Source organism: Electrophorus electricus, chromosome 3 (assembly GCF_041902795.1).
Source record: "Electrophorus electricus isolate QZ-2024a chromosome 3, ASM4190279v1, whole genome shotgun sequence".
In the NCBI taxonomy this organism is placed as follows: Eukaryota; Metazoa; Chordata; class Actinopteri; order Gymnotiformes; family Gymnotidae; genus Electrophorus; species Electrophorus electricus.
The window spans coordinates 10,593,501-10,616,789 of record NC_137499.1 but is presented as its reverse complement, the minus strand read 5'-3'; the positions used below and the strand labels follow the sequence as shown (position 1 = coordinate 10,616,789).

The window sequence follows — 23,289 nt, the reverse complement described above, 5'->3', positions numbered from 1 at the left end:
TCGTCTATGTCTGACATCGTCTATGTCAGACATCGTCTATGTCAGACATCGTCTATGTCTGACATCGTCTATGTCTGACGTCTTCTTTATTAGACATCATCTATGTCTGACATTGTCTATGTTAGACATTGTCTATGTTTGGTCTCAGTATTTTGGATATTTACATCACCTGCGCAATTTTAAAACCGAAAAACTGGTTATCTGTGTGCAGTAAGTCACCTTAACTTAGTGTTGACTAAAACCATTTCTGTTGACTTCAATTAAAATATTCTGTCTCCTCATAGGAAGCACAGAGGAGTATTTTAGGCTTCCATGGACGTAGGCCAACTCAGTGAACACGCGCGTGGACGTAAGGTCAGCTGGCGAAGGCAAATACATGAACATTGTGTAACTGAAACAGCAGTACATGCTGAAGTAGCTCAGCTTGTATTAAACAGCCTTGGACAGAGTGTATGTTTGCAAAAGGCAGTTAAGTTCTATAGATCCTTGAAATTTTAGATTAAACAGGTAATTTTAGTATGGAAGTGGGGATGTTCTTTCTGCTGTGGAGATGCAGAGGCCCCCATACTCTCTTACACAGTGGTTTTCAGTGAAATGGAAGTTGGCATCGGGTACAAATGTACAGCGTGCAGATGCGAGACGGCAGTACACGCGCCCAAGCGCAGATGGCAACATGTCGGTCTGCGTCCAGTTCTGCCAGTGATTCGTGGATGAGAAAGGAAAGAGCGTTCCGAGAGTGGCCCATCCAAACTAACACGCTGGCACGCTGGTCAGCAGCTGTTTTACTCGACGGCCTGTGCTGAGAAGGATCTGTTCTTTCCCTCACTGTCACTGGCTCTCACACTCTCATTCTCACCTTCTCTCTCTCTCTCTCTCTCTATCTTAGCTTTTTTATTTCTTTTTCTCTCTTATTCTGTTAGTTTCTTTTGTTGTCTTTTGGAAAAAGTAGGTCACAGCTCAAAGATAAGGTGGCTTAAAGATAAGATATTTAGCCGTTGGCCACTGTGACGAAATACAGAAAGTGCCTTTATACCACTGCAATTAACCATGTGAGAACACACTAGTAATGCAGTAATGTGTAATTATGGGGTTTAGGAACATGAGGAACACCGACTGTGACACTTTAAGACTGCGAAGACAGAGTCAGCTACGCTAATGAAGATATTTCAGAATTTAATCATTCTGTATTTTTTTTAGTTAGGCCTCTGTGAACTTGGCAGCAGTTTGCCTCTATTATCTGTTACAACATGTATAGTATGTATGTTTGGATGTTTAACTTGGGTCTAATCGAATGTTCAGTGTAATAAACTTAATGAAGTCTGTTTCTTTGGACTGAGTAGATGAACTGGCACCTGAACTACTAGTCACCAGTGTATAAATCTCATCTCATTAAGCAGGCCTTGGACACTCGGTATTCGTTTATTATGGCTGCAACTGATGAACTCATCAAAATAGCAGGCTCAGATCTTGGCAGATGAGATTGCCAACGTTCATAGATTTGTTCAGAAAACATCCGATTCACTGACCATAAATCCATAAACACCTGCTAGTTACAACCCAGCCATCACATCTCTCATCACGTTTCCCCTGTTGGAGAGCTCATCCACTTCTGTCGTTTCTTGCCAGTGGTAAGAAGGGCTCGTCTGCACACACATTTAGTTGCCGGTTAATGAAAGATTGCTGTTCTGTGATTCCTAATAATGCCCAGACCTTCCATCTTTTCTCTTAGTTACTGCTTCAGTGTGGTAGATTGTTGATGTTTTATGCTCCTAATATCATTAAATCGCTAACACATTTAACCGCATCAAATGATCTACAATTATATGGCATGTGGGTATAAAGGATTTATTCTCTGTACACAGAGGTGACGGCAACACAGCCAGTGTCTGTAGGGTCATGGCTTTGCTCTGTTCCTGCACCACAAGAGGACCAGTGGCCAACCATCATCTGGGACAGTCTGGTCGAGTGTGATGAACTCAAGAACGTCTCTGTGTGCTCTGGATACAGTGAGTACCTGCCAGCCAGAAATAAGCCCAGATCATAACATTGCTTCTGTCTCATTAGAGCCTCTCATACCCAGCCTGAGATAAGCACAGTTTTCAAAGGTTATTACATTGGGAGGTATTACTGATGTTTGTTGTTATTGTCTGGCTGGAGGAAAATTATTTCCAATCTGCTGTGGACTTTGTACCATGATAGTCTTTAAGTGTGCCCACTATTAATCTAGATCACCTTATCTGAATATTAATGCATTTACAATCGCATACTCTGGGAAAGATTTAGGTTCACGAGTGTGTGTGTGCGCGTGTGTGTGTATTTGTGTGCATGCGTGCGTGCGTGTGTGTGTTTGCGCGTGTGTGTGTATTTGTGTATGTGTGTGTGTGTATTTGTGTGCGTGTGTGTGTGTGCGTGCGTGTGTGTGTGTGCATGCGTGTGTGTATTTGTGTGCATGCGTGTGTGTGTATTTGTGTGCGTGCGTGCATGTGTGTGCGTGCGTGCATGTGTGTGTGCGTGCGTGCATGTGTGTATTTGTGTGTGCGTGTGTGTATGTGTTTGTGTGTGTGTGTGTGTGCGCGCGTGTGTGTGTATTTGTGCGCGCATGTGTGTGTATTTGTGCGTGTGTGTGTGTATTTGTGTGTGTGTGTGTGTGTGTGTGTGTGCGCGTGTGTGTGTGTATTTGTGCGTGCATGTGTGTGTGTGTGTGCGCGCGCGTGTGTGTGTATTTGTGCGTGTCTGTGTGTGTGTATTTGTGCGCGCGCGTGTGTGTGTATTTGTGCGTGTGTGTGTGTATTTGTGTGTGTGTGTGTGTGTGTGCGCGTGTGTGTGTGTATTTGTGCGTGCATGTGTGTGTGTGTGTGCGCGCGCGCGTGTGTATTTGTGCGCGCGTCTGTGTGTGTGTATTTGTGTGCACGCGTGCGCGCGCGTGTGTGTGTGTGTGTGTGTGCGCGCACGTGTGTTTCTGTCTGCCTGCATATTGTGTTGAACTTCTCGTTCCCTTTTGCCTCACTCTATTCCCCTCTTAGTTACAGTGTACAGGGCAAGCAGCAGAGTTCCAGAGACAGAGAGACACACCAAAGACAGCAGTGTGGAAGTCTGCACCCACGCTGGGTTTCAGCAGAGCTCGGGGTGGAGGCTCCAAACCAGCTGCAGGCTTCCAGACGTGTCCCCCACAGTTGAAGGCAACTGAGCTTATGGTGCACAGCCGTGTATCCCTATGCCTGAGACAGGAGTGTCCTCCTACTGCACCCAGTGCAGTGTCTTTTATGTCTCCTCAGCATGCATCAAAGCCACCATCTTAAGGCACACGTCCATCCAAGGTGTGGTAGGACGAGAGACTCCCTGCTCCATCCATCTTGGAAGCGCTAATGGAAGCACAGCTCGGGTTTTTCTGTGCTTCCGTAGAGGAAGCAGCACTAGTAGCTGCTGCAGGGAGGTTGTCAGCGGGTACCTGAGCATGGCAGGCCATTTCGACAGCTTATATTTATACATCTCTCCCCTACCAGGGTTAGCAGTCTGAACTCCCTCTCGCATAGAGCATCACTCAAACCACAGCACTTAACGTCACTATTTTGTTTGTTTGTTTTTATAGCAACACGGTCACAAGCTGTATTTGAGAGATGTCAAGGACTGACAGATGCTTCTGCTCCCCTGTCTGCAGTAAGCCACAGAGCCTGTCCTATCACATTTCGCATGTGTGATTCTGGTGACGTGCACAGACTGGCCTGTGGTCCTTATTGTCGTCTGCAAGCAGGAACAGGCTGAGGAGCCCATCAACCCAGAAAGTAAAGTTAGATTCAGTTGCATCAGTTAAGGAAAGGGTAAAAAAATTATATATATGCAAATTTCATGGGGAAAATGTCTTTTATGACCATCAGTTCTAAGTTGAACTAACATTTCTGTATCTCTGGATCTTCAAATAAAATTATCTAATTGAAAACAGCTAAAAAGTAGTTAAACTGATATTTAATAAAATGATAGCTACTGTATCAAAAGTTCAACTTTAAAACATGATGATGTAATATTAGAATGAAGAAATACCTTTATGAAATTCAACCATTCAAATTGTAGCTTACCATGTCATGTTAATATGATATTATGCTAAGAAGAGACTAGCTTGTGTAGCCTTGTATGAGAAATCATGAATTAAGAAACAGTTTCTCTCTCTCTCTCTCTCTCTCTCTCTCTCTCTCTCTCTCTCTCTCTCTCTCTCTCTCTCTCTCTCTCTCTCTCTCAGGTGTAGCCATGGATACCAGAAGTATTCAGGTTGTAGAAGAGGATGTGTGGGTGAGTGCTATCTGGAGCTGCGCAGATGGATTAAATTGTGGCATTGAAAATCTCCCGGACACAGAACAGTGAGTGAAAGTGAGTTTCACTCAGGTGCTATCAGTAATGCTAAATCATTTTAGTTATGTCAGTAACGATATGGAAAATGGGAGCCTTGAGAAGTTCTAACCTCATGAACAGTGTGGAAGAAGTTTGTCTGGAGAGGGTGCGTCAGTCTAAGTGCAGCAAATGTCTGGCATATATGTATATACAAGAACAAACATGTTAACGTTAATGTATCACAGATTCTGGCCACTTGTATCAGTTTTATGTAAGTTTCACTGGTTCATATAACATTTAGAATATAAGTGTACAACATTAACTGTTCTGCAACATCAAAAATGATTAATTGACCAATTGATTGATTCATTCATTTATTCATTGACTGACTGATTTGTCAAATGGGACCTTTTCAGTGTAGGCCATCTCTGACTGTGACAACAGCTTCTGAACTCCTCTACTATTTTTCAGTTTTCATACTATTTTTTCCCAGGGAATATAATGGCCTGCTCGCAGTCTCTGAGGGGTTTGTGTGCTTTCAGAACTATAAGCCTTAAGAAGGTGTTATATAACAGAAATGTTTCAGTACTATGTTTAGAACAGGCCCCTGGTGAGGGGCAAAAAAGACCTGGGATCAGATGGTGCTATGGCAACCACTTTTTCAGGTTACCAGGAGCACGATGACATGCATCAAAGATAAACAGCTGATTCCATGTCATAAAAGGAGCCAATAAAACAGTGGGGAGTCGTCACTAAAGCCCCAGAGAGGGCTAAACACATAAAGGAAATAATGACTGACTTAGCTGATTGGTTTAGCTAATAATGCTGACTTTGGTTAAGTTGTTCCAGAAAAGATGATATATTTAAAAATGAATTTCCAAGTTATAACTGATCTTTTGTAATTTAGTATGGAGAGAGAGAGAGAGAGAGAAGAGAGAGAGAGAGAGAGAGAGAGATGACAGAACGATGACTCATCACCTTATTTACAGAGAGGCTTGCAATATTCATGCCTTTAATATTGTCACTATAAGAGTATGTGAATACATAGTAGGCCTGCATGTTCGCTCTTTCTCTCTCTCTCTCATACACACACAAACACACACACACACACACACAGTGAATCATGCTATGTTGGCAAATCATAAAAAGGTTAGAGGAATATGTGATCTCACTTTTCATTTGTACGTGGCTTTCATGATTAGTCCCGGTCCATTGAGGGCCCACGGTAGTTCCCAGTGCTGGACACATTCCGGGCGTTCCTGTCAGCTGTAGGGATATTCCATTCCTTTGAAGAACACACTATAACAGACTACCATATTAGAGACTATTCATCAGAGACTAAAGGATGGTCTTGTCCTGGAGTACCTCCCCACCCCTCCCCCAAAGATAAACCGGATAAACCGGACCAGTTTTGTTTGATACAGTATGCATGAACTGTTGGTCTTCTCTCATGTGTTGCGATTATCTCGAGTGGACAGTGACATATCTATGTCTGTAATTATACATTTGGTCAGTAGTTTCTAAGACATTGTCATCATGCACAATCACTGGAGAGGATGTTGCTGTTGTAATGATCAGATGCTTCTGCCAGTTTTTCTCCACATAATCCAGGGTTAACTCTCCATGTTCTGAAAATATGTTGGATTATGTATTGATTTTTAAGAGAGAGCTTCTTGTTAATGTAAATAAAGTTAATGTTGGAAGAAATATCTTGTTAAGTTAGTTTATGTTTTATGGGTAACTACTCCAGGTTCCTACACTGTGTGCTTTCAGTTAATAGATGTTGAAATTTGAAAACTTCATTAGATTTAGCAATACAAAGCAATAGTATTCTGCGAATTCACTTAATGAAAAATAATTATGGAATGTACTGGATTAATATATATTTCTAAAACATTAAAGATACGCAAATACTGGAATCCGACAGAAGGGAGTTTGGCTTTGTGTAGCTGCCCCTTTAAACAGTGTCCACGGTGGAGAAACATCTGGTTTTTGAATGAAACCAAGCCATTCATAAAAACAGGACCGCTTCCGGCAGCGATTGGCTTCGAGTGGCCTAATACAGACCTAAGTAATTTCAGGGCACCCATTGGTTACCGTCATGAATGGCGTGAGGAGCTAGCCAATGAGCGCGCATTCCAGGGTTAAGCCTGCCCTTTCAGAAAAGTAGGAGATCCATTGAGAAAAATCTGTGCGCGCGGAGTGCAGCGCTGGTCTGCGCGCGTTGGGTTTTATTGGGATTTAAGAAATCGCTCGAGCTTTTTAGTTAAATCAAAGGCTTAAATCACTGAAAGGTGAGTGTTTTGCATACCGCACGCTACTGTTCTGCGGTGCTTTGCCATAGACTTGCATGCATTTCGTTGCTTGCATTTTATTTTCACGAAGTTGAAATGACTTGCAGAGTTTATCCTCGGGGCTTTTGGAGCGAGCGCCATTTTCTTTGCGCAAATTTTGGTCAACCATTTTCTGTTTGTTTTCTCAGTGTTTAAAGCGTTTGGTTATTTTTGCTCCACAGACATATGTAGATGTGGTAATATGTGTGTGATCCGAGGCCAGCGTTGCTGGTTTCGCCAGATGCCTCTGTGGGTTTATGTGACTGGAGGGTTCGCGCAGCGCACGAAGCATCAAATTCCACTTCATTGAGAAAAACAAGCGGCCCGCGAGGAGGGGCATAGCGCGAGGCGCTGAACTTCCTGAACTCAAAGGCTTCCAGAATTAACCCTTTCCTGCCACCTTTTAAAAACAAGCCGCTTTAAACCTCCCCAAACTAAATATGCCAGTTTGTGTCCATCAAAGGCTCGACCAAAGATCTTTTGTCTCGTGTGTGTAAATGTTCAACTTGCAGTCTATGTGTACACGCTCAGGAATTCGTGATCATCTAGAAGAAGCAATAACATTAACGAGGATCACTTAATCACATCATGTTCTGGCAGGGAGCTCGCGAAATCTGCAGGTCCCTTGGCCTCGCAGCAGTAAAACGGTTAATGGTACGTGCGTCAGGGGCAGTATGTACGTGTGACACCGCGGTCAACATAAACCTTTTACGTGACCAGGTGAGCCATGTTGCGCATGTGGTGGGCGTAGTGCTGCACGAGCGTTAAAGGATTTGTGTACGCAGAGCGGCTGAGTCGCTCGTTTCTGCCAGTCAGGCTTAGAGGCTCCGTGGGCAGCAGATGGCTGTGTGTGATTACGTAAGGCACCCCCTGTCTGTACCACGAGGCTTAAACTGTGGTGTGTACGCGTGTCCCTCTGAGGAGAGCGCCGCGCGCTACAGGACTGCGTGCGTCACCAAATAAACAAACGAGTCAAGCGCTCCCAGATCAAAGGGACACTTGGTCTTGTCCTGTCAGGGTTGAGATGTCCAGACAGCTGGGGGAGCCTTGGCTTTTCTTTGCTCTCTCTACACCAGGACCCACCAGGCGAGGTGAGATCCACATGAGAGGACCCACCCTCTCCCAATCTCACTCTCTCTCTCTCTCTCTCTCTCCCCAGTCTGTCAGCCACGCCGGTGAAACTACAGCATGAGTGGCTTTTATGACCAGCAGGTCCCGTTTGTGGTGCCACCCAGCGTGAGTGCCCAGTCTTCTGCTCGTTCCCAGTGCATGAGGAAGTGCAGTGCAGGCTCTTTCCTGCTGCCCTCCTTTAAAATAAGTCTTTGGTGATGATTGTGGGTGATGTACTGACTATAGTAAGTAACTTTGGGTCTTTGAAAAGCGCTATATATAAATATGAGGAGTAGTAGTAGTTGTTGTTGAGAGTGATGGTTGTGGGTGCCTGAGTGCTGTCTGCTGCTAAACTTAGCCCTCCGTGTCCACAGAGATGCCATCCCGAGGAACCTTCCTCCAGGTCTTTGAGTGACAGGAAGCGTAAGTGTTTGGACAGTGAGCTCGCCCAGGACACTGAAGGTAACAGATCATGAGTCCCTTACCTTACTGTGGCCGTTTGAACAACATCCCGATCCCATGACTGTCGCGCGTGAACATGCAACCTCCCTCATCCCACAGAGCTCTTCCAGGACCTCAGGCAGTTGCAAGAGATCTGGATTGCAGAAGGTGAGTTCCAGTTCACATCCACCGTTTCCCTCATTCGCTGGGTCTTGGTGTAATATGTTTAGTTTTGTAGTGTCCTTCCTCTCTCACACATCCAGACAGAACCAGGCTGATCTCCCCTTATTGTGCTTCTGTCTCTAGCCCAAGTACCCGATGATGAACAGTTTGTTCCAGATTTCCAGTCAGATAACTGTGAGTATCTGATGCTAAAACATGAGCGCAGGCAGGGATGGGATTGAGTGTGGGGTGGCCAGTAGTGTTGCTCATTTACGTGTGTTTCATGAATTATTAATAGAGGTCTGGGGGGTAAGTTCCACTGTGTATGGACCATGGACCCAGCTATAAAAAAGGTCACACATTTAATAACCTTTGCCAGAAAACATTAATACCCAGATTGGCAACTTTAATGCTGAGCCTTGATTTGATATTCAGGTTTTTTTTTATCATCTGGTGTGTACAGTTAAACCCAGTTCCTTGGGGCCTGAAGTCCCTCTTCAGGGCCATTGGGAGGCTGCTGTGTGGGTTTTTTTTTTTTTTTTGTTTTTTTTTTTTTTTTGCTTGAGTGCCTTTGGGCTTCCAGATGTTTTGCACAGGCCTTGACTTCTGTGCATAAATTTTGAAAGTTTGGAGTGGTGTGTGTGTGTGTGCTTGGCACAGGGGTTACGCAGGCCCCACTGTATTACTGCAGTGCTGTAAATCACTACAGCCTTTAGCTAAGTGACATTTTAATGGATCAGAATATACACACACACACACACACACACACACACACTTCATTATGTGCTGAACACTGGTCTAGTTGTTACTCTTGTTACACTCCCCCACCCCCCCCCCACTCACACACACACTTCATTTTGCATTTTAATAAGTGTGTGTGTCTGTGTGTGTCTGGCAGAGGGCTCGTTACTCTTGCAGACTCTCCCTCTTACCATGCCCTGGCACAGACAAACTGTTTCCATGGAGATTGTGTTTCAGTTTAGAGGTCCCAATATCCTGTGATGCTGGATTCGGAAGGAACTTTGTTGTTGCTGTTCAGTGTCTTTTTTTTTCCTCTCATAAAACCCAGTACAGAGTAGATTACTGAGGGTCAGATTTTTCAGATCAGGACAACATCACACTTGATCCAGTTATTCAGTCAGTCATGTATAAATGACTTGTTTGTTTGTTTTTGTTTGTTTGTTTGTTTGCTGCTGCAGTGATGTTCCATGGTCCTCCTCAAACTAAAGTGAAAAGGGAAACGGGTCCCAGCAGAGTGTTCTCCCCCTGTGGGCAAGAGCCAAGGCTCGCGCCGTGTGCTGAGAAGTGCCTTTACAACTACAGGTGCGTGTGCCCCTGCTGCACTAATCTGTATACTGATAACTCCTCCTTTAAAATACAGCAACAGTAAATTAAAAGAAAAATAAACTTGCTACTGTATGAAATGCACTCATGGGAGTTTTTTGTCTTTCTCAGTGCCTATGACAGGAAGTCGCTCGGCTTCAACAGGCCACTGACTCCACCCTCCACCCCTGTCTCACCTTGTGACCCCTCCCACAACACACAGTCCCACCCCCTGCAGAGGAGAACCACGCCCCCAGTCCATGCTCGGACACAGAGGCTGCCAGCCTTGCCTGGTCACACCCACACATGTCTTAATCAGCCGTACGAGAGAACACAGACCTCTGTTCACAGACAAAGCCCACCTTTTGCCATGCCCCGCCCACCTGTCAGTAACCCAGATGCCCCCTACAGCACAGACCACAGGTATGCTGTCCCTGAGCCGTTTTGGGTCCTCTGGCACTGGGATCTATACACTGTTGAAGGGGGACGTCTTTTGTTGTCTTGGTACCTAATAAAACCACCCTCCGTCTGTCACTACACCCCGCTGTGCTTTTTGAACACATAACTCGGAAATGTTTCTCATGTTCGGTTCTTTTTGTGTGCCTGCATGCGTGTTGCTCTTTCAGTTATGTGAGGAACATGAGTTTTTCATCATTATTAACTCTACTTTTAAAGGGAGGGCCTTGATTCTACTGCTTTGTCAGTTGGCCTGTGGTGTTGGACGGTCTGTGCTGTAATCAGTTCAGGCTGTGATGTTGCGTATCGACCTCTTAAAGTCTGACCTGGAACCCAACGGTCTTATCCTGAGATTTAACTCCAGAAAATCGTTTGATCCTTTCTTCCGACCTTGGTGCGTGTCCTTGGGTGCTGAATTTTTTGTTTCCTGTCTGTGATTTTTTTTTGTTTCCAGGTTCCACAGACAGCTTTCAGAACCGTGTCTGCTGTCCCCTCGGCCAGAGAGCCGCTGCTTGACGCCGTTCCCCCCAAAGATCCCCCAGCCCTTCCCCCGCGACCGCCGGCCCCCATACCACCGGCAGATGTCGGAGCCGCTCATCCCTGTTGATCCGCAGGCATTTAAGCAGGAGATGGTGGACCCTCGCTACCCTGATCCCAGCGCGTCCAGCACAGGGGCGAGTAACGGGCTGGCGTTCCATCACCAAACCATCAAACAGGAGCCCGGAGACTTCGGCTTTGACACAGGTGAGCAAGGATGGTGGGATTGTCGGAGGCAGGAATAGCTACAGAGTCTTCCCGCTTGCTTCATAGCTGTTCCTCTCGTTCCTCTCGTCCTGCTCTCCTTTGTCTCCACTTGCTGGAGATGGTGAGATGTAACAGTGGATTCTGCTAGCTCAGACGAGTTTCAGTCTGGGTAGAACGGTGTGTTACGGTCGTTTGTCACACTTGAAGGGAAGTGCTCCCCTGTGGCAGCAGGTGGTTGTGCTCACAGGTTCTGTGAACAGAACAGGCTGATTTGAGTCTCTTTATTTCAGAGCAGCACAAGTGCCAGTCGTCCTTCGTAAAGACGCTGAGCTTCTGTCGGGCCAGCAGTGAAGGTAAAAGAAAAATCGCACATCATCTGGACTGTGAGCAGCGACTGTGCCTGTTGGGCAGATGCCGTTTATCTGTGGTTGTACTGTGATGTGGGTGTCATGGTTACAGAGTGTGGTGTTAACTCTAGCTCCTGGCATTTCCCCGGGCGCAGGGCTCATGTATGACGCAGACCCCAGCCTCTACTACGACGACGCGTGCGTGGTGCCCGAACACACCGATGCCAAGCCCAAAAAGGAGGGGGCGGGGTTTAGGGAGGGACCACCATACCAGAGACGGGGCTCCCTGCAGCTCTGGCAGTTCCTGGTCACCCTGTTGGACGACCCGTCCAACAGTCACTTCATCGCATGGACTGGCCGCGGCCTCGAGTTCAAGCTCATTGAGCCGGAAGAGGTCAGCCTGCCCCAGCCAGGATTTGTGGGAAGGGTCCTCATCTGTTTGGCTGTCTGCATGTGTTGATGCGTGCCTGTGTGTGTGTGTGCAGGTGGCACGACGCTGGGGTGTTCAGAAAAACAGACCTGCCATGAACTACGACAAGCTGAGCCGCTCCCTGCGCTACTACTATGAGAAGGGGATCATGCAGAAGGTAAAGGCACGTTCCCGTTCCCTCCCTGTTACCCAAAAGACACCATCATCTACCCACAGCCACTCCTGGCAGCTCCCAGCTGCTCCCAGCCCCACCCAAGGCTCACTTTTCTCTGTTTTGCCTGTTGGAATTTTGATTAACTGCAGGTGGCAGGCGAGCGGTACGTCTACAAGTTTGTCTGTGATCCAGAGGCGCTGTTCTCCATGGCTTTTCCCGATAACCGACGTCCGAGCCTAAAAGCTGACCCTGAAGACGACCCTTTCTCCCTGCCCCACTATGACGAGGCGGTCGGAGCACCTTTTCCTGGTGAGGGGCGGGATCAGTGCTTGGCAGCGCTCCCTCTCCCTGACGGATACGTGTTCTGAACTGAATGCGCCTCCGGTCCAGATTCTCCGATTATTACAGCTCCACAGCTCACTGACATTCCCACTGTCAAACACACACTCTGCACACTTTCTTCTGGAATGACAGCGGGGCTTTTTTTGTTTTTGTTTTTTTCCTTTATCAATGAAAAATAATCGTAAAGGTACTCTGTATTTTTTGATAAGCGCTGATTTTCTATGTATAAATATATTTTGAGAGCGACGTCTGTGCGGTTTCCTCCGCGTAGAGCCTGCTGTCTGTTTCAACGCTCTGCTTTAGTGCGATTTCTAAAGAGGCTTTGATAAACTGTACCAGTGCTCCTCTAATGCTGTCAACGTAGAGAGTATAAAACCCATCTTAATATGAAAGATTGGCATTTTATTGGAGCTGTATGTGCTGTTACCAGCCAGAGGGAGTGCATGCTTTCTGCTTTTGTAGACTGGTTGGTATGGGTATAATCTGTATATTATATATTTTTGCAGTGTCTGCATATGGTTTTGTGCTTGCATAAGATCAATCCCAGGCAGTTGTCACTGTAATTCCGGTCACTTTGCACAGTGGAGAGGGAAATGCACTCAGGCTCAATCGAGATAAAGAACACACACACACACACATATATGACTAAAGCAACAGTATAATGCATGCAAAAAAACACACTGGGAGTTTGTTTCTGTGCTTAACCTTAAGTTCAGGACATGATCACAACCACTGAGCTTGTCCAAGGCGGAGTGGACGTGAGAAGTTGCATTGTGGTGCAGTTTCTGTCTAAAGGTCACAGCCCTCCTTGCGCAGTAATGTGTGAAGCAGGATCCGGAACAGCCGACTTGCTGTAAGCAGAACTAATTTTTCTATGGCAGCAAGAGACGCGTCTCCTGGGCTTCTCCCCTGTGCCCCTACCTCCAATATTAAGATTTACAACCTGAACTGGGAACAATAAAATCTTTTCTGCTTCACTAAAAGTCTGTGTAAAGGTTGATGTTTTATTTTAAGATCCACTGAAGTACAAGAATCCCCCAGAGCCCATGGCAGGTGTGGTGACTGTACCTGATGCCTGCTCATCTGTCTACGCTATTAATGCAGTGCTGTGGGAGTGAGGGCAGAGCGCAGGAACTCACATCACCACTCGTGTAGTGAACGTTGCGGTGCACACGTTCACTCCTGTAGTGGCAGTAGACTGAGGCTGTTAGGTACAGTGTACTGCACACAGTCTGAGATTCAAATCTATTTCTAATTGTGCCCTAGTCAAGAAGGCTGCAAATAACAATGAAATAAACGATATTTCACAGGAAGGGTGGCAACCTGTCTGTTAATAACGAGCAAACATGGTAATAAAAAGTCATCAATCAAATGCTTTAAAGCAATTGTTCCAATGTTCCTGCATTTTACATCTGAAACTAGAATAATTAATTTACATTAAAGATGAAAACCCTGCAAGCGGTGAAATTTAGAGGCTCCGGGACGTGCAGTTGCCTCTGCGATTGTAAGCAGACCTCTGGCGCCCTCTGCTGTCGAAATATCATAGTTCAACTTCCATGACCGTGAACTACGGGTGCGCTGTGACTAAGGTATGAGGTGTGGCATATAGACAGTTGAAAATAATAGTTACAATAATAATTAATAATTACAATAATTCCAACTTACTCCCAAAAACATTTTTATAATTTTGTTTTTATTCATTAGCGAGTGGTGCTCTCCCGAAGAAGTCCAGATGTTGCCGCCCTTTCCTGTTCGTCGGATGATCGTGTCCAGTTAGTGCAGGAGGAGGTGCGACAGTACCAGGCTCCTCACAGCTCCGCACAGCTGCTCCTCCAGTCTGAGCAGCTCCAGCTCCAGGATAGTGGTTCCACGTCATGTCATACCCAGGATACGGCGGAGTGAGTTATTATGTTTGAAATGTTTTATTTCGTGAAGATAGAAAAATAATTAACTAGCTCGTTAGAATTTTAAAATAAATATTTATCTGTTCTAGTTGGAGGAAAATGTTTCGAATAAGTAAAACTGTAGTAAGGTTCACTTAAAATGAAAGTACGCATTTATGCTCAGATCCTCCCGGTCTCCTGGAAACCTCTCGGTCCTGCGCCACCGCTTTTATCTTAGTATTAGATTTTCGTTTTCTCGTTCACAATTATCCGAGATATACACGTTCATCGGGGAAGAAGGAAGAGCCTGCAAACCTTCCAAATGTTCTTCCGGTAAACGACGCTGATCGTTAACGGGAGACTCGCGAGCTCGGCAGGCCAGCGCTCCTACACGCGCTCCTGCACGCGCTCCATGCTCGTGCTCTACTCGCTTTCGTCTTTGCAGAGCTCCTCCAACCTTAGAAAACTCCCAAAGCAGGAGACTAAACTAAATTTTCCGGGTCCGGTCAGAGAGGCTGAGCATGGGCCGCGTGTGAGGGCGAGTTTAGGGAGTTCTGAAACTCATTTAGAAAATCAGGGAGGGCTTTCCTGGCTACATGTTCAGCAAATAATAATAATAATAATAATAATTTTATATATATATATATATATATATATATATATATATATATATATATATATATATATGTATATATGATATGATATGATTTTTAAAAACTCCCAGCTGTCCCACACAGGCCGCTGTGCTGCTAAGGTTTTCAGTCAGGAGGAAAGCGCTTAGGTTTGGACCCAGATGCTCGGTAATCGCATATATTTCACTGCAGAATAATTTAGTCTGGCATAGAACACTGAAATAACGCGTCATTTGTAAATCGCTTCTGTCACGAAATGTTAAAAGTTAAACACCATTTTGTCCTACATCTAAAACGTTACTGGCTCTTTTGAATTCCAGAGTAGAAATCTTGCTGACAAGCTGACGCATGTGGGACGTGTGGACTCATGTCCCTGTGTGGATGACCAGCGGAGTTAAAGAGTGAAGGTCACTGCTCAGTCTGACCACGTTGAGCTCTGTAGTCTGAGTGCAGGTCAGCGTAGAGGTCAGAGTAACCTGAACAGAAGGGAAGAGGTTGCAAGCTAAAACTACAACAACAGGACACATTGGTAGTATTAGAACATCAGTTCAACATCCAGGAGCTTTAACTTGTACATTTTAGTTTTTGACTCTTTCTTTTGAGAGAGAAACATATCAGGTTTGGAACGTTTGTCTACCACACGCTGCAACAGAGGTGATTTTCCATTTTTCAGACTATTTTACCACAATTCTGAGGCCTGATTGACAACACGACTTCAGAGTCTGGTTGTCATGTAGTGGGGCCTGATAGCTAATCTGGGTGTCACTGGGAGTCCCTGATTTCTGTGAGACAAGTGGTCTTACTTCATGAGTGTGTGTGTGTGTGTGTGTGTGTGTGTGTGTGTGTGTGTGTGTGTGTGTGTGTGTGTGTGTGTGTGCGCGTGTGTGTGTGTGTGTGTGTGTGTGTGTGTGTGTGTGTGTGTGTGAGTGTGTGTGTGTGTGTGTGTGTGTGTGTGTGCGCGTGTGTGCGCGTGTGTGTGTGTGTGTGTGTGCGCGTGTGCGTGTGCGTGTGCGTGTGCGTGTGCGCGTGCGTGCGTGCGTGCGTGCGCGTGTGCGCGCGTGTGTGCGTGTGTGCGTGTGTGTGTGTGTGTGTGTGTGTGTGTGTGTGTGTGCGTGCGTGCGCGTGTAGGCTACCCCATCTTCTCAGCTGTGTATTGTCTATTGTGGTTATATCCCTGTTTGGTTAGTTATTGTGTTCACTTCATTGACTCTCATGTGCGTCTGACATCACTTCACTCTGAGTTACAAATATGCAAATATTTATTACTGCTATAAGGTCACCATAATTCAGACTTTTCAAATGAGTGAGAAAAAGGATTGAACGTCTTATTATAAAATAAATTCTTATGGCAATTCCTGAAATAAAATATTTTTATTTAATTTCACCTCTTATGGCTGGAAATATGGAAGGCAGTGTCACAAATGATAATATGAAGCAATGCGCACGCCGTCATGATCCCACAGTCAGTCATAGTCGTGGACACGCCTGCTTAAATGTGGACAGAATGTGGTTTGTGATGTGTGTGATATCAGATAAAAGATGCTTAGCTTCTTCCTAGGAAATCATAGACCTTGCTGTTGTGGAATATGTAGTCAACGCTTAACTTTAGCATCAAACCATGTCTGAACATGTTAAACATGTAAAAGCAGTTCCAAAAAAAGTGGTGAGTCATCCTTCTGTGTGTGTAAGTAGAAATGTCACGTAGGTGGGGTGAACAGTTTCTGTGTGAAATGTACTACGTACACCACACGTAAAAGTGAGGGGCGGGTAACCTCTTTAATCAATGGCACTAGAGGCACTAATAATGGCACTAATAATATAATAACTAATAATGGCACTAGAGGACCTATTTAATGAGTATGGAATATATATTTTTATATTTTTTGTTTGTTAAGTTAACTTTTTTCATTCTTTTTGAATGCATGTCAGACAGCTGATGGCCACAGGAACAGGTGTGTTAACTGGTGAGGATGTTTGTGAAACAGGAAGTGTGTGCTTTTGTGGAGAAACTCAAATTTGCAATCTCCTGTTTTCTGAACATGTGTGTCTTTGTCTCTCTCTCTCTCTCTTTCTTTCTTTCGTTTCTTTCTCTCCTCCCCAGTGTGGTGGTCTGGGGTTGCCAGGGAGGCCGGGGTTGCCGGGGTTGCCGGGGTTGCCAGGGAGGCCGGGGTTGCCAGGGTTGCCGGGCATGCCAGGGGTTTCCTTCCAGGGTATGGCCATGGCAGGGGCCCCTGTGCATGACCCTGCTGTAGCAGGATATGGGGCCTACCCCAGTGCCTTCAGCACGCCCCCTGCTTATGACCCCATGTGGGATTACTTCATCGCCATTGCCGGCCTGGTAAGAGAGACATGCTCAGTGACGTCGCCAGCCACACGTTTACAGTCTTGGATTCGTTATGTCTGAGCCAGATCACCCGGTTTACATGAGCGAGGCGATGATGATGATGATGATGACACTTCCTGTGTTGTCAGGATGGTGAGGTGGATGCAGAGGAGCTGCAGAGATGTTTAACACAGACTGGGATCTGTGGAAGCTACATGCGTAAGTACAGAGAAGAAAATGCTGAGCACTGGAATTGTCAAAATATCGTGGAATTATCGTAGACTGTAGAATTGTCTTTGGAAATGGAAACAGAGTTGTTCTGTTTCTGTTAAATATCGTACTGTGCATGCTACTAAACTCTACCAGTACCCTGCTGGTTGAACAGATGTGCCTTATTTCCTGTAGCTAAACTCTGACCTTTGTGTGCAGCGTTCAGCTTGGACACGTGCAAGGTCATGATTGCCATGCTGGATGTATCCTTCACGCAAACAGACACAGATCTTCACTCTTATCTTTCTGTTTTTCTTTCTCTATTGACTTATTTCAAGAGTTTAAATTCTTCATTGCTTCATAACCCTTATTTTGACTTCTGGAGTGAACCATCTCTGTTAACGGTCCCGTACGTCAGGCTACATTTTCGGTGTTGTGGAGTTCCGTAACGTTGCCTCTGTAGAGAGATTCCTCAGGTACGATGGGCTTCAGTGAGTTTAAGGAGCTCTTCAGTGCCCTGAACAGCTGGAAACAGAACTTTGTGATGATGGACCAAGATCGCAGTGGAACTTTGGAACCTCGTGAGATGTCTCAGAATATCGCAAGCATGGGTGAGTTGGCTAACAGCCTGGGGTTGGGGTAATGCTGCACCGCTGAACCGGTTAGAGCAGATTTACACCAACAACAGAGCTGGGGTGTGTTTCTGCTCCAAACAAAAGCTACATCGCTAAATCCCATCACTGCACTCCTCTAGGTCGCATCCCGGAAGTTCAGGCTTGGTTGGGAATGCCTTACTCTGGGCATTGCATAAGCTTAAACACAAGGGGAATGAAATTGCAAACAAGTGAGAGACCCTCTTCCCTGGACCTTGTTAAGGAGAGATTTGAAAAGCTTAATCTCAAAGATTTTCTGCACTCCACAGTCATTTATGGACTTAAAACAGTTTTACACGAATCTCTAAAACCGGACTTTTAAAAGCCAGACGTATTTGACCTTAGTAGTATCACATCATTTCATATCACACATACGCCTGACTGTCTGATTTATTCTATCTTGTCTGATTCCTTCAAATGTTCTTCTACAGTTCCATCTTCATCGAAGACTAGCAGGGTTATACACACGCATGATGCCATCGGATAACATTCCTGTACCTCCTAGGTCCTGCACAATAAAAGTGCACATGCTCTTGCTGGGCTGTTGTGTAGCTGTACTCGTGTTGTGGTCTGATTACAGGGTACAGGCTGAGTCCTCAGGCGTTGGGCTGCATCATCATGCGCTACAGTCGCGGGGGCAGAATCTATTTTGATGACTACGTGGCCTGCTGTGTGAAACTGCGTGCTATGACAGGTGAGTGGGAACATCAGCACTGCCACTGTGGAAATGCAGGAACAGCTCTAATTATTCCTCCACCAACTAAGCAGGCTTTGCAGTAAAAACTGTGAGAATTGTGAGTAAAGACAGGCTGTGGTATTGAGGTCTGTGGTAAGTGTGTGTGCTTACACAACTTGGGTTTGTCTGCAGAACATTTCAGGAAGAGAGACATTATGCATCAAGGAGCAGCAAACTTCCAGTACGATGATGTAAGTGAACGGGTTTGTGATTGTTTATTCTGTACAATGATGTAAGTGAACGTGTCTGTGAGTGTTTACTCTGTACAATGACGTACGTGAACGTGTCTGTGAGTGTTTACGATGACGTAAGTGAACGTGTCTGTGAGTGTTTACAATGACATAATGCTGCAGTTGGAGTTTGATGTTTCTTTGTTATTTATACATCACCTTTCATACAACTCAGTGCTTCACAGCAACAAAAAAGAGAATTACATTTCATGAGTTACAGATCAGCCCTGCTAACCTCTTTTTATAGTTTTAAAGGAGCTTTTAAAAGTCCAGAAATCTCTGTTCAGACTTTCACTTTGAGAACTCATTAAGCATTACTGCCAAAGTATAATACACAAACCACACTATGACTTGTACCAGTGTGCACTATAACTTATACCAGTGTGCACTATAACTTATATCAGTGTGCACTGACTTATACCAGTGCGTACTATGACTTATACCAGTGTGCACTATAACTTATACCAGTGTGCACTATAACTTATACCAGTATGCACTATGACTTATACCAGTTCGCACTATGACTTATACCAGTGTGCACTATGACTTATATCAGTGTGCACTGACTTATACCAGTGCGTACTATGACTTATACCAGTGCGTACTATGACTTATACCAGTGCGTACTATGACTTATACCAGTGCGTACTATGACTTATACTAGTGCGCACTATGACTTATACCAGTATGCACTATGACTTATACCAGTTCGCACTATGACTTATACCAGTTCGCACTATGAGTTATACCAGTGCACATTATGACATATCAGTGTGCACTATGACTTATACCAGTGCGTACTATGACTTATACTAGTGCGCACTATGACTTATACCAGTATGCACTATGACTTATACCAGTTCGCACTATGACTTATACCAGTGCACATTGACATATCAGTGTGCACTATGACTTATACCAGTGCGTACTATGACTTATACTAGTGCGCACTATGACTTATACCAGTATGCACTATGACTTATACCAGTATGCACTATGACTTATACCAGTTCGCACTATGACTTATACCAGTGCACATTATGACATATCAGTGTGCACTATGACTTATACCAGTGCGTACTATGACTTATACTAGTGCGCACTATGACTTATACCAGTATGCACTATGACTTATACCAGTATGCACTATGACTTATACCAGTTCGCACTATGACTTATACCAGTGCACATTATGACATATCAGTGTGCACTATGACTTATACCAGTGCGTACTATGACTTATACTAGTGCGCACTATGACTTATACCAGTATGCACTATGACTTATACCAGTATGCACTATGACTTATACCAGTTCGCACTATGACTTATACCAGTGCACATTATGACATATCAGTGTGCACTATGACTTATACCAGTATGCACTATGACTTATACCAGTTCGCACTATGACTTATACCAGTTCGCACTATGACTTATACCAGTATGCACTATGACTTATACCAGTTCGCACTATGACTTATACCAGTGCACATTATGACATATCAGTGTGCACTATGACTTATACCAGTATGCACTATGACTTATACCAGTTCGCACTATGACTTATACCAGTTCGCACTATGACTTATACCAGTGCGTACTATGACTTATACCAGTGCGTACTATGACTTATACCAGTGCGTACTATGACTTATACTAGTGTGCACTGACTTATACCAGTATGCACTATGACTTATACCAGTTCGCACTATGACTTATACCAGTGCACATTATGACATATCAGTGTGCACTATGACTTATACCAGTATGCACTATGACTTATACCAGTTCGCACTATGACTTATACCAGTTCGCACTATGACTTATACCAGTGCGTACTATGACTTATACCAGTGCGTACTATGACTTATACTAGTGTGCACTGACTTATACCAGTATGCACTATGACTTATACCAGTTCGCACTATGACTTATACCAGTGCACATTATGACATATCAGTGTGCACTATGACTTATACCAGTTCGCACTATGACTTATACCAGTGCACATTATGACTTATACCAGTGCACATTATGACATATCAGTGTGCACTATGACTTATACCAGTGCGTACTATGACTTATACCAGTGCGTACTATGACTTATACTAGTGTGCACTGACTTATACCAGTATGCACTATGACTTATACCAGTTCGCACTATGACTTATACCAGTGCACATTATGACATATCAGTGTGCACTATGACTTATACCAGTTCGCACTATGACTTATACCAGTGCACATTATGACTTATACCAGTGCACATTATGACATATCAGTGTGCACTATGACTTATACCAGTGCGTACTATGACTTATACCAGTGCGTACTATGACTTATACTAGTGTGCACTGACTTATACCAGTATGCACTATGACTTATACCAGTTCGCACTATGACTTATACCAGTGCACATTATGACATATCAGTGTGCACTATGACTTATACCAGTTCGCACTATGACTTATACCAGTTCGCACTATGACTTATACCAGTGCACATTATGACATATCAGTGTGCACTATGACTTATACCAGTGCGTACTATGACTTATACCAGTGCGTACTATGACTTATACTAGTGTGCACTGACTTATACCAGTATGCACTATGACTTATACCAGTTCGCACTATGACTTATACCAGTGCACATTATGACATATCAGTGTGCACTATGACTTATACCAGTTCGCACTATGACTTATACCAGTGCACATTATGACTTATACCAGTGCACATTATGACATATCAGTGTGCACTATGACTTATACCAGTTCGCACTATGACTTATACCAGTGCACATTATGACATATCAGTTCGCACTATGACTTATACCAGTGCACATTATGACATATCAGTGTGCACTATGACTTATACCAGTGTGCACTATGACTTATCAGTGTGCACTGACTTATACCAGTGCACATTATGACATATCAGTGTGCACTATGACTTATACCAGTGTGCACTATGACTTATACCAGTGCGTACTATGACTTATACCAGTGTGCACTATGACTTATACCAGTTCGCACTATGACTTATACCAGTGCACATTATGACATATCAGTGTGCACTATGACTTATACCAGTGCGTACTATGACTTATACCAGTGCGTACTATGACTTATACCAGTGTGCACTATGACTTATACCAGTTCGCACTATGACTTATACCAGTGCACATTATGACATATCAGTGTGCACTATGACTTATACCAGTGCACATTATGACATATCAGTGTGCACTATGACTTATACCAGTGCACATTATGACATATCAGTGTGCACTATGACTTATACCAGTGCGTACTATGACTTATACCAGTGCACATTATGACTTATACCAGTGCACATTATGACATATCAGTGTGCACTATGACTTATACCAGTGCGTACTATGACTCATACCAGTGTGCACCTCCTCCCCTCCTCCATCTTTCTCTTTCTCTTTGTGTGTTTTCACTGCAGTTTATCCAGTGCACTATGTCTATATAAGGCAATTGGAGACACTGCACCGGGGGTGTGGGACAGCCCGGAGGCTCAGGCTCTGCAACAGTGTGGAAGCAAATGTGCAAATGTGCAAAATAAAATCTGTGTTGATTACAAGCTTTCCCGTGGCTACCTCTGTCAACATGCAAGTACCAGTGGTTTCTTTTTTAAAACATATGTTAATAATAACCCGGAGAGAGATATACTCTGTACACATAAGGTTTAGGGGTGGGTCAGACGATATCAACCTGCAGAAATATATATATGATTTGTGCCAGCGTAATATATTTTTTGTAAATTTAAAATATTAAACCATTTTGACACACAAAATCTATTGTAAAGCCATTTGTTTCCCTTCTCTCTAAAGGAGTTTTTATATTTAATCTTTGCACACAATCTTCACTGTTTTTTGACCTTCATATTTTACTTACATTAATAAATTGTCTATCATTTTAACACTTGTGTACTGTGCTTGTATGAATGCGTGAACATTTATGTGATATATATATATATATATTAGTTGATTACTTTTCTAACAAATGAATTAGATTATAATGAAATTTAAGAAAAATTATGTGCAGAATCTTTTCATCGGCTTACATCATACACACACAATATATATAATAATAATAATATAATATATACAATAACATACTATATCTAATAATATAATATATACAATAACATACACACAATATATCTAATAATATAATATACAATAGCATACATTATATATAATATACAGTAACATTACACACTAGATATATAATAATGTATAACAGTAACATACACTATATATATATATGATGTTACTGTATATTATTACTGTATATTATATATATTGTATATGGTATGTATGTATATATATATATTATATATGGTATGTATGTATATATATATATTATATATGGTATGTATGTATATGTATATAGTATATATGGTATGTATGTGTATATATATA

The 23,289-nt window shown here is 43.8% G+C and overlaps 2 protein-coding genes and 1 long non-coding RNA gene across 6 annotated transcripts; 2 read left to right on the top strand and 1 right to left on the bottom strand.

The window, feature by feature from the left end:
• Positions 1-1,822: 1,822 nt before the first annotated feature.
• LOC145656934 (uncharacterized) lies at positions 1,823-8,391 on the bottom strand. The gene is made up of 3 exons (XR_014122585.1): positions 8,252-8,391; positions 5,496-5,622; positions 1,823-2,014 (listed from the first exon to the last, which is right to left on the bottom strand). It is a non-coding gene; the product is annotated as an uncharacterized LOC145656934 (long non-coding RNA).
• etv5b (ETS variant transcription factor 5b) lies at positions 6,492-13,148 on the top strand. Of its 3 annotated transcripts, none has more exons than XM_027004743.3 (12): positions 6,492-6,617; positions 7,816-7,892; positions 8,141-8,228; positions 8,328-8,375; positions 8,514-8,564; positions 9,569-9,692; positions 9,825-10,115; positions 10,603-10,892; positions 11,183-11,245; positions 11,395-11,633; positions 11,725-11,826; positions 11,973-13,148. In XM_027004743.3, exons 2-12 carry the CDS (start codon positions 7,845-7,847, stop codon positions 12,189-12,191), a joined length of 1,563 nt encoding a protein of 520 aa, XP_026860544.2. In that variant the 5' UTR covers positions 6,492-6,617; positions 7,816-7,844; the 3' UTR covers positions 12,192-13,148. The 3 variants fall into 3 exon arrangements, with proteins under 3 accessions (XP_026860544.2, XP_026860542.2, XP_081566345.1); XM_027004741.3 differs by having other exon boundaries at positions 11,725-11,832; XM_081710219.1 differs by lacking the exon at positions 6,492-6,617 and having other exon boundaries at positions 7,452-8,011; positions 11,725-11,832.
• Positions 13,149-13,922: 774 nt separating this feature from the next.
• gca (grancalcin) lies at positions 13,923-22,784 on the top strand. Of its 2 annotated transcripts, none has more exons than XM_027004629.3 (8): positions 13,923-14,063; positions 16,782-17,018; positions 17,153-17,222; positions 17,433-17,476; positions 17,677-17,824; positions 18,447-18,560; positions 18,735-18,793; positions 22,308-22,784. In XM_027004629.3, the coding sequence occupies exons 1-8, from the start codon at positions 14,040-14,042 to the stop codon at positions 22,332-22,334; spliced, it is 723 nt and encodes a 240-aa protein (XP_026860430.2). In that variant the 5' UTR covers positions 13,923-14,039; the 3' UTR covers positions 22,335-22,784. The 2 variants fall into 2 exon arrangements, with proteins under 2 accessions (XP_026860430.2, XP_081566347.1); XM_081710221.1 differs by lacking the exon at positions 13,923-14,063 and adding an exon at positions 16,627-16,644.
• Positions 22,785-23,289: the final 505 nt, after the last annotated feature.